Source organism: Arvicanthis niloticus, chromosome 3 (genome assembly GCF_011762505.2).
Source record: "Arvicanthis niloticus isolate mArvNil1 chromosome 3, mArvNil1.pat.X, whole genome shotgun sequence".
In the NCBI taxonomy this organism is placed as follows: Eukaryota; Metazoa; Chordata; class Mammalia; order Rodentia; family Muridae; genus Arvicanthis; species Arvicanthis niloticus.
Genome location: NC_047660.1, coordinates 31,625,605 through 31,640,279, shown reverse-complemented (window position 1 = coordinate 31,640,279; position 14,675 = coordinate 31,625,605). Strand labels below are relative to the sequence as shown.

Genomic DNA, 14,675 nt, shown 5'->3' with positions numbered 1-14,675 from the left:
GAAGATGACTGGAAGAAGAACCAGAAGTAGAATAACTAATCCTATAATAATTCCCAAATTTATAAGAAAATTCCATAAAATATTATCTTTAACAAAATTTATGATTGAATTTGAAAAATAATCGGCCAATTCTACTGCTGGAGAACTCTTCAGTCTGGAGTGACTGATGGCACTGATCTGGGAATCTAAAGTATCCATATGAATAGCGGGCTGTGAATAGTTCCACACACCATGTAGATGTGCCTGTATCTGTTCCCAGGACATTTCTGACCCATAGTAGGGCAGAGGAATGACACAAATCCACTTAAAATTGGCATGACACGAGGTAGTTAAACGTGTTTTAATATTCTGAACCTGAGTTCCTATGTAAATGATGGCTTCCTCTAAAGCATTGACTCTATCTGTTAAACCTCTATCAATCCTATCCTGGGTAACCAGTGCTAAAGAAATATTTTTTGTCAAGGAGTTAACATGATTAGCAGTGTGTACCTGTTGGGATAGGGAGGCAGCAGAAGCTGCAACTTACCCTAAGATAGCAATCAAGGCAGTAATGCCTTAGATAAGTCCAGCTATAAATCTCTTAGGTCGTGAAGGAAAATTAACAGGCAAACAAGGCAAATAAAGCATTACACCAAGGCTGTGAGAAAGTAATAGATGGCAAAACATAAAGTAGCCAGTATACAATGAGAAAAGGCATTATGACACAATGGTGAAGTTATACAGTTGGTCAAATAGCATTTTGGTAGGAAAATGATATATATAGATTTATATTTAACAATTTTATATCCCTTATATCCCCTGGGTATAGAATTAAAAGTCCAATCAGATGCAATCAAGAACCATGTCTTCAGTATCTTCTTTTGCTGAGGTCTCTGGCACGGGTGGAAAGTCTGCAGATGATGATGGCTTGAAGCAGGCTTGAAGGAAGTGGCAGATGTGGAAGTCTCCATAGAAGGGGCCTGGTACAATCAGCTGGTCTGGCATCTATAGCATCCTGTAAATATATAAACAGAGCTTCTCCCGGAAAAACATCCAGTCTTTTTTATTATCCAGTTGGTAGGCCTTTAATTTAGTAGAGGCCTGAAATATTTAGAAATGAACTTTTTCCTTTTATAAAGTATGGTAAGGAGATAGATAATTATGATTTCATTTTGTAATTTAGATGTCTATATTTTATACGGTCTGATAAGCTTATTCCACAATAGCATGTCCATGTGAACTATAAGGAATGCCAGTGGAATATGAGAAACTAAGAGTGAAACACCAATATTTGAATGCTTCTTAAGTTTAAGCAAGGGCATTGTCTGATTTTAAGCCCTTAGTATTATAAACTAATGAAACAAATACTGTATCGTATCTATGAAAGTTTTCCCAATTAGGAAAATACATAAATAACAATGAGAATTAAGAGTCCATATGTCAGGAATAAAGGCTAACTTTTCAAAGACAGGACATGTGTAACATTTCTCTGTTTTAAATCACAAGGACCCAGGGTCATCAGGGGTTAATTCCCAAGCTGAGCTAAGAGCTCTGCAGGAATGCAGGAGCAGTTTCACTGAGAGCAATGATGATTTGCAGTGTAAGATTTTGCTAAGTTACCTTTGTAGGAAAAACAACAGGCTTTTGTTAAGAAATTAAATTAATCCTTACTTTCATGCATAGGACCAGAAAGTATAGAATGAACTTGAGCATGTCCAATAGAGAAAATGCAATTTCTAAATTGAAGCAAGACTTGTGATTCTGAAAGTTGGGGCTAAGATTGTAAAATAGTTGTAAAGCAGTTAGAGGTTTTAGAAAGGGGTTTGTCCTTCGTATTTAAAAGACAGTGGCTATTTTACTAGCTCTGTTTGTATTCAAAGGTTTGTTGTGTGAGGAAAATTTCTTTTAAGATCTTAATAATTTGAGGAGAAGTCATAAGTAAATGTTTTTGTGGAGGCTCAGTTCTGTGCTGTCTGTATATAGTCCTTTGACAAATGTTTTGGTCACCTGAGGCTGTTGAATTACCTCTAATGTTTGAGGGGCCTGAGGTAGGTCTCTCACACAGTTCTTCTGACTTGATAAGACTTTTGTATATTTAGGGATTATAGTAGTACCAGATAAGGCAGTACGATTTTTATGAAAGTTAGTTTGGCACTCTTTACGCCAGTGGTACCCTTTCAGATTAGGATGACACCCTCTTGAATTTCTGCTTTGAGTGAGGTCAGGAGCATTAAGATTTATGGCATCTCCTGCCTTGTTGGGACATTGTTTGCTGATAGGTCCAGGCCTCTTATTTGAATAACTTTTGTGAGCAAAGCCTGATTTATTAAATTTTTTCTGCCCTTTATTAGTAAGATTTTGGATAATGTTCTGGCCTTGTGAGGTTGTTGTAGTGGGTACACCTTGAAAATATGAAGTAGCAACCTCAACTTTAGATAAATTCTCAGATTTTTTAATTGTCTTTAGAAGAGACTGACAAGCAAGTTCAGTATTCATAAAGACCAGTTGTTTTAAAACAATTTCTTTCGCCTCAGGGCTAAGAGCCATACTCTCCACTGTCCCCTTTAGCTGGGTTACAAATTCCTCAAAAAGTTCTTCTGGGTCCTGGCTTATATAAGCAAGGCCTTTGGTATTTGTATCTCTATTAAGTAAGCCTCTCCATGCTTCTAGGGCTGCAGCTGATTTATTTACTAGAGCTTCCTTTGTAAATTTTTGTTGAATCCTTACTTCAAACCATTCACCTGTATCCATAAACATTTCGTATGTTAACTCTTTCACTCCCTTCTTTTTTTCAGACATTTTAGATAACTCTTTTTGAGCCAAGTTCTTAAATATATCCATCCACTGTAAAAATTCATCTCTAGTTAGATAGGCTCTGGCAATTTTAAACCAATCATGAGGAGTCATAAGCAATTTAAATGCCAAAGGTTCCTGAAAGGGATCCTTATCCTCTTTGTTATTCTGCATACTCACTGGGAAGCAGCCTAACAATTTGTCCTGTTGCTGAGCTTGAATTACACCAGCAGCAGATCCAATAGGCCCCTTTGCTTTCTTTTTACCTTTTTCAGGGGGTTTTGTGGAATGACTTATATTTAAATGCTGCATGGTAGGCCACTTATGTTTATGATGCATTGTTACTATCTTTTCAGAGTCAGATTCCTCCTCTGAGGTAGATCTTTCCTCTTCTGATTCACCATTACTCTCTCCTGAACTACTTTTCTCAGACTTTTCTGTCAAGGAATTAAGACATTTCTTAGATCCTGAGTGAGACTGTAGTAACGGAGTCCCCTCACAAGGAGGTGAATCTGGTGCCTCTTGGGCACCTAAGGCCCTTCTTTCATCTGCTAATGTTTCTTTAAGCACATTCCAAATAGCAAATGCTGTAAGGGGCATACCTTTTCCTCCATTCTCTGAAAACCAGTTTTTAATATCTAAACCTACCTTCTCCCATGTATCCACATTTAAGCTTCCCCTTTCTGGGAGCCAGGGGCTGACTGTTTGTACAAACTGAAGAAAGTCAGTCAACTGGCTAGTGTTAACCTTAATGCCTTTTTTCTTAAGAGTATATTTGATAACATCTATGAAAAACTCTCTGTCTCTAGATTCGCTTTGTCCCATCCTGATTCACTTCGGTGCTAGCAGTATTTGTTGAAATCTTCACTGATAGTTACAAACTACACTTAACAGGGTCAGTACCAAATAGCAGGCCAGTGCCTAATACTAGTCAATAAAACTCCTAGTAAAAAGTACAGACAACTATGTAATTATCAATAACGTACTGGATACCTTCTTTCAGACTGAACATACATATATAATTCTTAGAGCTAAATATTTAACAGCAACCTGTAGGGGTGCCTTCTTTCAGGCTGAGGTAGGGTGGGGTGGGGCAGCTTTGCCTTCTTTCAGGCTTGGAATAGCTTTCTTTTCAAGCGTGGGGGGGGCTTTGCTTTCTTTTCAAGCTGGGGGGTTTCTTTCAAGGGGGTCTTCAGCTTTCTTTCAAGCGGGGGTCTTTGCTTTCTTTCAAGCTGGGGGTCTTTGCTTTCTTTCAAGCGGGGGTCTTTGCTTTCTTTCAAGCGGGGGTTTTTGCTTTCTTTCAAGCGAGGGTCTTCAGCTTTCTTTCAAGCAGGGGTCTTTGCTTTCTTTCAAGCTGGGGGTCTTTGCTTTCTTTCAAGCGGGGGTCTTTGCTTTCTTTCAAGTTAGAGGGGACTTTTGCTTTCTTTCAAGAGGGGGTCTTTGCTTTCTTTCAAGCTAGGGGGGACTTTTGCTTTCTTTCAAGCGGGGGGTTCTTTGCTTTCTTTCAAGCGGGGGGGGGTTCTTTGCTTTCTTTCAAGCGGGGGGGGTCTTTGCTTTCTTTCAAGCGAGGGGTTCTTTGCTTTCTTTCAAGCGGGAGGGTCTTTGCTTTCTTTTAAGCTAGGGGGGACTTTTGCCTTCTTTCAAGCGGGGGTCTTTGCTTTCTTTCAAGCGGGGGTTTTTGCTTTCTTTCAAGCGGGGGTCTTCAGCTTTCTTTCAAGCGGGGGTCTTTGCTTTCTTTCAAGCTGGGGGTCTTTGCTTTCTTTCAAGCGGGGGTCTTTGCTTTCTTTCAAGTTAGAGGGGACTTTTGCTTTCTTTCAAGCGGGGGTCTTTGCTTTCTTTCAAGCTAGGGGGGACTTTTGCTTTCTTTCAAGCGGGGGGTTCTTTGCTTTCTTTCAAGCGGGGGGGGTTCTTTGCTTTCTTTCAAGCGGGGGGGGTCTTTGCTTTCTTTCAAGCGAGGGGTTCTTTGCTTTCTTTCAAGCGGGAGGGTCTTTGCTTTCTTTTAAGCTAGGGGGGACTTTTGCCTTCTTTCAAGCGGGTGTCTTTGCTTTCTTTCAAGCGGGGGGGTCTTTGCTTTCTTTCAAGCGAGGGGTTCTTTGCTTTCTTTCAAGCTAGAGGGGACTTTTGCTTTCTTTCAAGCGGGGGTCTTTGCTTTCTTTCAAGCTAGAGGGGAGTTTTGCTTTCTTTCAAGCGGGGGTCTTTGCTTTCTTTCAAGCTAGGGGGGACTTTTGCTTTCTTTCAAGCGGGGGGTTCTTTGCTTTCTTTCAAGAGGGGGGTCTTTGCTTTCTTTCAAGCGGGGGGTCTTTGCTTTCTTTCAAGCGGGAGGGTCTTTGCTTTCTTTCAAGCAGGGGTCTTTGCTTTCTTTCAAGCTAGGGGGGACTTTTGCTTTCTTTCAAGCGGGGGGTTCTTTGCTTTCTTTCAAGAGGGGGGTCTTTGCTTTCTTTCAAGCGGGGGGTCTTTGCTTTCTTTCAAGCGGGAGGGTCTTTGCTTTCTTTCAAGCGGGGGTCTTTGCTTTCTTTCAAGCTAGAGGGGACTTTTGCTTTCTTTCAAGCGGGAGGGTCTTTACTTTCTTTCAAGCGAGGGGTTCTTTGCTTTCTTTCAAGCTAGAGGGGACTTTTGCTTTCTTTCAAGCTAGGGGTTCTTTGCTTTCTTTCAAGCTAGAGAGGACTTTTGCTTTCTTTCAAGCAGGGGTTCTTTGCTTTCTTTCAAACTAGAAGGGGGTTTTGCTTTCTTTCAAGCCACTCAGATTGCTCTCCTGTCCTGAACTAACTTTCACAAATCAGTGGGCTAGCTAGGCCCTAGGCGAGACCCCTAGCTCTTCCAAGATACACACAGAATATCTTTTGGGGGGGCTTACCTCAAGAAGTCCCTGTTCGGGCGCCAGAAAGATGCCGGGAGCCATTCCCCTCGCCCCCGGCTTGGGGGTGAGAGAAGGGGAGAGAGAGAGATGCAGCTGGTTCTTCTTTCTTCTCCTCCTCCCACCGTCCGGTTCTTCTCCGAGGCAGCCCCTATGCTACTGTAGCTGACCTGCAGTCAGCATCCTGGCCCTAAGACCAGCAAGGTGTTAAGTAAATAGCCTTGTACTATCCTAAAAACTTCTGAGGGTAAGAGACTGCAAGCTTAGGTGATTAACACCTGTAGCCTAACAGCAGAGGATTAAGCAACATGGCCTTTGTTCTATCTCAGCAGGAACTGCTGGGCTCTAACTTGCAGGAAGAAAAGACACTTTAGAAAAGTTACTATAGAGTTTATTAAGTGTAAAAAGTATCCTATGGAAGCTATCTGAGGGGAAACGTGGAAAGGTCCTGAGTGGGGAAGAAGAAAAGATTCTAACAAAGTAAAATTCTAAGGGAGAAAAATTCTAGTCAGGGGGAAAGGAAAGGGCGATGGGGTCTAACTAACTGACTAGTCTAACTCACCATTCTAACTGCTCATTCTAACTTCCTATTCTAACTGCCCTGTGATCTCTTTGTCCTCAGAACTTATACATCTTTCAGAGTACATGGTCACATGTTACAAGGTTCATCACAAGTTCACACCAAAATTCAAGTCATAAATTGAAATAGAAGTTTACAACACAGAATGTTTACATGAATACCCATTAGGAGTAATTATCTAACTAGACATTCATCACCTGTCTAGCTCTACAGGTTCGCAGAAAGTTTGAAACTATAACTTAAGAAATTAGTGAAGTTTTGTATAGATAAACCCAGGCAATATTTTCTCTTCTGTCCTGGTACCTATAATAAATTGTGGATTCCCTCTAGTAACCTAGGCTAATGGTTTTATGACCTCTTGGAATGTGCTCTAAGCAGGAGAAGGTCCAGTTACTATCACTCTTGGGGCAATTAACTGATAACACTCAGGAGACTGGCAGAGTTCTCATTGCAGTTTGACTATGCCTAAGGGACTTAATAGCAGTCCCGATATAAAAGAACTTAATAATCACTGATATAATTTTAGGAATTCTTATAGGATCATCATTAAGACTTAAGAAGTCATCTATTGGTCTGTATAGTATCACTACAAGACAGTACATCTTCGTGGATCTGCAGAGATCTGCTACAAAGGGGTGTGCTATTGCTTGGTGATAGTAGCATATGTCTAATAATAGTAATAATGGGAAAAGCATATTAATAGCAGGAATCTTTCCCAAAATCACGTCCACCACAGCCTTGCTAATGGGGCACACTCGTCGCAGATTATATGATAATCCGAGGCAAGCATTTCAGGATGATCATCTGCTCATTATTAGCTTGTCCCATTATGACTCCCGACACTATAATACTCTCAATATTTGGTAGTCATTATTCCTGTCTGTTGCTCTTAGGAAATTATATTCACAAATACTAGTATCTGAGAATAAATATAATTTGTAATTTGTAGCTTATTTCATTATTTTTTAATGGAATTTATGGTGCAGATGCCATCAAAATTGAGAAAATATTCAGTTTGACGTTATGCAAAATGCTTTCTATTGGGATATAAAGTACATGTCTATAGAATGCATTACTATATTTATAACTTTATAATAATTATTGATTATGACAACTTGAACTAAACTTAAGTATATTTGGGAAGAATGGATCACCATTGAGAGATTGCCTCATTAGATTGTACAATGAGTGCATATATGAGGCATTTTGCTGGCTGAGGGGTAATATAGAAGGGCCCTGTTTATTATAGGCTGTTAAAGCCCTGGGCCAGTGGACCTTAGTTGTGTCAGATTCTAAGGTGAGCCCACCAGGCAAGTAAAACTGTAAGTAGAATTGTTACGTAGTCTGTGATTCAGACTGTGTTTGAGTTCCTGTATTGGATTTCTGTGATTATGAGCTGCAACCTGAAGGCAACATTCAGACTTTCCTATACCAACTTACTTTTTGGCATGGTTTTTATCACACTAGTAGAAGGAACTAGATTAGTTACCATAGAAATATATTTTTTCCTGTTGACTTTATGATGCACATTAAATAAGAAAACTTAGTATCTATAATTTACATTTCATGAACTAAAACCTATATACATCTGTCATTGTACTAGGAAAGCATGTGTTTGCCAGATGTGCACCACAAAGGCTGTGGGAGTTTTGAAGCATGGGGCTGGCATGGTAGTGACCTGCCAGTGGGAACTTAGCAAGCTGGGTAGAGAGATTTTGGGAGCTCTGGACCAGAGAGTCTCTCGAGATAAATAGACCCTGCTGGTGCTATGTGGCTTCCCCAATGCTGGGCATAGCTTGTGAACTTGCTGTTCTTTTTTAATGTTGCCTGCAACAGGGTGGGCCATAAGACCCAGCAGAATCATATTATTCAAGGTGATACGGTTAATTATAGATGCTGGATAGATCCATTTGAATATCCACATTGATGAAATACAGGGTAGAGGTTTTGAGATTGTAGAGCAAGTCCCTACCATATTATTGATTTAGCTATTTCATTTTAAGAAAAGACACTTTTCCTGACATTTCATAGAAAACGAATGATAATGTTCCATCAAGTAAACATATGACATGAACTACCTGTAAGGAACAGACTGTTCTGTACCCATTGATTCTTTAATTTGTATGTGCATACAGAAAACCCATCAAATATGACTGGAAATAAGAGGATTCTGAAGCTTTATGAGAATGCAAGCTAAGATGTTCAGTCACTATGTCTGTTACTATGTGTTGTGTTTCCCAAACTTGTATCTATGTACTTGTGAAATATCCCCTTCGAATAATATGTGACTGAAAAAAAAAAAAACTAGAGCTAAACCATATTTTAGTGTTCACTGAGTCTGATAAAACGAACTATATGATTAAATATTTAGGCCATTTCAAAGTCCTGAGAAAGTAAAACGGAAATATTATGTATGTAAACACATTCACTTTCCTGATCAAAAATTTCAACCATTAAAAAAAGCTGCTTTATATGAAAACACAAGCAGTATTGTGATTGTTATCCCATTACATTGGTTCATTGACTCAATGGTGATGAAAAATATTCCAAAAATAGATTACTAATATCCCATATGAACTTCATTAAAAATGAAAGTGTATGTGTTCTTGTCTTAGTTACTATTCTAATGCTCTAATTAAAGTTAACCTATAAATGAAAGGGATTAATTTGCACCCATGGTTTCATAGTTAGTTTGCTAGAGGAATTTTAACCCAGCTTGGAGTTCTAACATGCCCAGTCTTGTAAGGATAGGTCTCTGTAGTGTCTATTCTTGGTTGTCAACATGACTTTATCTGGAAAGAACTACAATCCAGAACTGGAAGGCCTCTGATCCTGATCTTGAGGCTGGGGGACAGAAGTTTCTGACCTGTATCTTCTATGGAGGTCTTGAGGCATAGTGGCTATGAATCCCAGGAAATCAAGGAGATCGCTGAATTCAAGGTCAGCCTGGGCCAAAACAAGTCCAGATCCAGGCGTGGTGACACACAACTTCAATCTGGGCCACACCTTCTGCTGGAGAACTATATAAGGACGTTGGAATAAGGAAGATTCTATCTGCTTCGCTTGCTTGCCTTGCGGGATTGAGCAATTGCTAGAGCCTTGGACTTTCATTCACAGCTGCCCATTAGTTAGACTACAGACTAAGCAGAGTTACTGTGATCCTAGAAACTCCTAGAGGACTAAGAGAACAACTTCTTCCCTTGTTCATTGAACAGGAAGCTAAAATGTCTGAAAGGAAAGTTTGAAAAAATACTACCTACCTGACTTTGACCCATAGAAAATCCCTAAACTCAAGCTGCCCAAGGACTGGCAGTATGTGGTGTGGCTGATGCCCCACTTCAACATGAGATGTAAGACATGTGGAGAATACATCTACAAGGGAAAGAAGTTCAATGCCAGGATGGAAACAGTCCAGAACGAGCATACCTGGGCCTGCCAATCTTCCGATTCTACATCAAGTGCATGTGCTGCTTGGCCGAGATCACCTTCAAGACAGACCAAGAGAACACTGACTACACCGTGGAGCATGGGGTCACACACAACTTCCAGGTCGCGAAGCTTCTGGAGGAGGAGAAGCATGTGTAGAAGGAGCGAGAGGATGAAAAACTGAACAACCCCATAAAGGTCCTAGAGAACCGTACAAAGGACTCTAAGCTGGGGATGGGAGTGCTGGAAAACCTGCAAGAACTAAAAGACCTGAACCAGTGACAGGCACATGTGGACTTCGAGGCCATGCTGCGGCAACACTGCCTGTCTCAGGAGCAGTGGCAACAGCAGCAGTAGGAGGAAGACGAGCGTGAGACCACCACCACCGAGGCCTTGCTGGAGGAGGGTTGCCATCAAAGGCTGGAAGACTCTGACTCAGAGGATGAGGCTCCACCTTCCTGAACACGGGTAGCTGCAAGACCCAACCCCACAACCATCCTCGACAAGGTACCAAGAGGATGGCAGAAGCCCTGTGCAGCAATGCACAGTTGGCAGGCTTGATTGTACCGAAGAAGAAGAAAAAGACAGAAGCCAAGAAGACTCAGAGCAGGTCCTGGTATCTGAGAGCAGGAAGGCCACCAACCCTTACACCCCAGACACCTGGCAGTTCCTCTTTGAGCCAGCTGGGTGCAAATGAGGACAGCGAGGACAGTGACAGCTGAGCATCAGTGATGCCCACCGTGGCATCATAGATCCAAAATATGAGGAGATGGGATCAAGCAAATACCTTTAGCAAAGGCCTTGGGATTCTTTCTGCCATGGATCTTGGCAGGGTGTGGAGAAGCAATGTCCCCAGGCAACCCAGGACAGCCTGGTCCACTCCTTCAGTCCTTGAGTTGTGTGGAGCCTGTTGGCAGGTCCCTTCCTGCCACATATCTGAATACTGTCTAACATGGGACAGGGGGCAGGGACTCTGGGCATCATCCTCCCAACCATACTCACAGCTTCACCCCCATGCAACATGGTAGCACTCCAAAAAACAAGAAAGAATAGAAAATTAATTGAAAAACAAACAACAGAAGCAGAGTTACCCATTGTGATGGTTTCTATATGCTCAGCCTAGGGAGTGGCACTATTAGAAGGTATAGCCTTGTTGGAGTAGGAATGTTACTGTGGGTGTGGGCTATAAGACCCTCACCCTAGCTGCCTCAAAGTCAATCTGCCTCTAGAAGCCTTCAGATGAATTCATAGAACTCTCAGCTCTGCCTGCACCATGCCTGTCTGGATGCTGCCATGGTCTTGCATTCATGATGATGTAATGAAACTCTGAACCTGTAAGCCAGCTCCAAATAAATGCTGTCCTTTATAAGAAAAATAAATGAAAACAGTCACTCTTCATAGCTCTTCACTTATTCAGTATCAGAAGAGATCTCTGGTGGCAAATAATTTCGCTTCTTAAGCACCTATTAATATCTCTGTCTTACCAGTATGCACATGGTATTATTGAACTACCAAGACATTCATGTAAATCAGTTTAATAAATCACAGTTTGCTTTTTAAAGATTTATTACTATATGTATGAGTGAGCTGCTGAATATAGAAAAGTATACTACACGGGTACTTAGAGACACTGCAGGCCAGAAGAGGTCTTCTGAACACTGGGAAATAGACTTACAGATGGTTGTGAATGTACAAATAATGGAAACTGAAACACAGTTTCAACACAGTACTCAACAAAATAGCAAGTGCTCGTAAACACTTATGCTTATTCAGATCCACAAATGCTTATATGTAATGTATATATTTTATTAGCTCTGTTCTTCTAGATGACTCTGTCTAATCCACAATATATATAATCCACCATAAATACCATATATTTTGATAAATTTTACTAAAACACATTTAGCATAATTAAATAAATTTTGGATAAAATATTGTTTCAGAAATTTATACTCACCAGGCGGTGGTGGCGCACACCTTTAATCCCAGCACTTGGGAGGCAGAGGCAGGCAGATTTCTGAGTTTGAGGCCACCCTGGTCTACAGAGTGAATTTCAGGACAGCCAGGGCTACACAGAGAAATCCTGTCTCGAAAATCCAAAAAAAAAAAAAAAAAAAAAAAAAAAAAAAAAAGAAAAAAAAAAAAAAAAGAAATTTATACTCTCCTGTCTGATTTCTTTTAAATACACTATATGTCATTTTGTAAAATCTAATCAGTTATACACTATGCCTGCTACACCAATGCTATTAAACTTAGACAAAGACAGAACAAGCACAATACACTGAAAAATGGCCAACTTGAATGGCAAAATGTCAAGGATACATCAATGTCAGGACATATAACTTGCAGGAAGACACAGATCTAACAATTTCTCAAGTCGGTAAAAAGAATATATATCATATCAGTGGTTAGCTGTGAGCATCGTCCTCTGAATGTGTTAGTCTTTGACAGACCTCAAAGGAGACAGCTATATCATGTTCTTGACAGCATGCACTTCTAGCCATCCACATCAGTGTCTAGCTTAGGTGACTGTACATGGGATGGATACCCAGGTGGAATGGTCTCCTGATGGCTACTCCTTCAGTTTCTGTCCCATGTTTTGTTTCCATATTTGCTCCTTTGAGTATTTTTGTTACTCGTCCTAAGTAGAACTGAGGCTTCCCCTCTTGGTCTTCTTTCTTCATGTGCTTCATGTGCTCTGTGGGTTGAGTCTCCGCTATTTCAAGCTTTTGGGCTAACATCTGCTTAACAGTGAGTAAATACCATGTGTGTTCTTTTGTGATTGGGTTACCTCACTCAGGATGATAATTTCTAGATCCATCTATTTGCCTATAAATTTCTCGAATTCATTGTTTTTAATAGCTGAGTAATACTCCATTGTGTAGATGTACCACATTTTTGTATCCATTCCTCTGTTGAGGGACATCTTGGTTCTTTCCAGCTTCTGGCTATTATAAATAAGGCTGCTATGAACATAGTGGAGCATATGTCCTTATTATATGTTGGAGCATCTTCTAGGTATATGCCCAGGAGTGGTACAGCTGGATCCTCAGGTAATGCTATGTCCAGTTTTCTGAGGAACAGCCAGACTGATTTCCAGAGTGGTTGTACCAGCTTGCATTCCCACCAACAATGGAGGAGTATTCCTCTTTCTCCACATCCTCGCCAGCATCTACCATCATCTGAGTTTTTGATCTTAGCCATTCTGATTGGTATGAGGTGGTATCTCAGGGTTGTTTTGATTTGCATTTCCCTGATGACTAAGGATGTTGAGCATTTCTTAAGGTGCTTCTCAGCCATTTGAGTTTCCTCTGCTGAGAATTCTTCGTTTAGCTCTGTACCCCATTTTAAATAGGGTTATATGGTTGTCTAGAGTATAGTTTCTTGAGTTCTTTGTATATCTTGGATATTAGCCCTCTATCGGATGTAGGATTGGTTAAGATCTTTTCCCAATCTCATCTACTCATCAAGCAAACTGAGCAGACCCTCTCAAACCTCCGATGTCCTGGAATTCCAACTGGATGCAGTGAAGACACAGTGTCAGAAGCTTACCAATTTACACTTCCCCCCACCCCTCTTCAAATATCTCAACACCTGTAATCAGCTTGAAGAAGTTAATGAAGAGTCAGTGCCCCTATTCCCTGGGCTTGGGGACTAAAGTGGTTAATATTGGACTGTCTTTCTAGGGAAAAGTAGAGGTTTTGTTGTAACAGGGAGGATTAACTAGGATTTAGTGCATAGCCACAACCTACTGATAGAAATCTGTATAATTAGTATCAAGATGAAGTTATAATCTCTTAAATGGTACAAAATTTACTTTGATTTCAAATTTAAGGTTTTCATTGGTATGAGTTTGTTATTGATATAAAAATGAGATGAATATTGGTACTCGCATAGGCATTGTGCCTGTATAACACATTTAGGAATACAAGGCTTAGACCCAGTCCTTCTTTAACTTTTTTAACTGATTTGAGATGGTTAGCCTGTGAGTTAAGGGATTATAGCAAATTCATGGCTTAGAGTTTACTGTTAGGGTGTTCTCTATGTTTTATTTAGAAATAGCTGAGAGGAGTTAACAGACAGCAGTCCAGTTTATCTTACATGGATAGTTGGTTTTTAAAACGTCAGAAGTCCACAGAATTGAAGTTACAAACATTTCTGTATTAAAGTTCATTTTGATTAGAGACCTGTCTGCTCCTGACAGCTTCCTGTCTTGGATTCTAAGACAAAATTGGGCATCCTTGGAGTTACTCCAGTTGTGCAGAGACAGCCACAAGGCAAAAATTGCCTCTTTCCATCTACAGACAAATTACTGTCCAGAAAAGGACACACTTCTGGAATAGTTGACTGATTATATCTGCCAAGACAGAGTAATCGGCCCTTAATAATTCTGCATCACTAAGGTCTGTCAGATGATTCTGGGCCAGAAGGCTGAAGATTTGATGCTCCAATGTTCTGTAGTATAGGGGCTGTCCAGGTGTTCAGTGGTCTCTATAAATTGCCTAAGTTTTAGAAGCTATGCTTTGTGCTTCCCATAATTTCAGTTAACTCAGTCATTCTAGATTTCTGACGGGGTTGAAGACCTATAGTCTCATAGCCAATCCTGGCTATTTACTTTGAGAGAAAAGATCTGAGTGGAAGGTTTTCAGCTGATATTTATTCTAAGCCAAGGAAAAAGCCAGATTCAAAACTAAGTATTTTAGTTAGGAGAGATGACAGAGGTTTTGGTTAGTCAACAAAATGATGGACTGGGTATTAAGATTATCTTGTACCTCACTGGTACAATTAGGAATAATTATGCTCTAATTGTATTTTGAGAGAAAAGTGTTATTTTAACAGGAAGGGTGATATGTAGGAGGAACTAAGGGGGGAGGAGTACTGAGAGGAAGAGACGGAATAAGGAGAGGAGAAGGTGAAAGAGAGGAGAAGCAAGGTGATGAGAGAGAGAGAGAAAGAGAGGGGGAGGGGACATGGAAGCAAATGTCCATGTGTCTCCACCAGTCAAAGACTGTTTATATATCTAGGTTGGGTATTGGGTTACAC

General features: G+C 40.5%; 1 protein-coding gene and 1 pseudogene across 1 annotated transcript; one reads left to right on the top strand and one right to left on the bottom strand.

Moving 5' to 3' along the window:
• Positions 1-1,911: 1,911 nt before the first annotated feature.
• Positions 1,912-3,597, bottom strand: LOC143441645 (endogenous retrovirus group K member 5 Gag polyprotein-like). Its single transcript, XM_076930517.1, has one exon. The coding sequence runs from the start codon at positions 3,595-3,597 to the stop codon at positions 1,912-1,914; it is 1,686 nt and encodes a 561-aa protein (XP_076786632.1).
• Positions 3,598-5,657: 2,060 nt separating this feature from the next.
• Positions 5,658-10,354, top strand: LOC117705177 (splicing factor YJU2 pseudogene; annotated as a pseudogene).
• The last annotated feature ends 4,321 nt before the right edge of the window (positions 10,355-14,675 follow it).

What these genes read in the sequence shown, in the direction of transcription:
- LOC143441645 (XM_076930517.1), bottom strand. Translation starts at nt 3,597, where the DNA reads ATGGGACAAAGCGAATCTAGAGACAGAGAGTTTTTCATAGATGTTATC.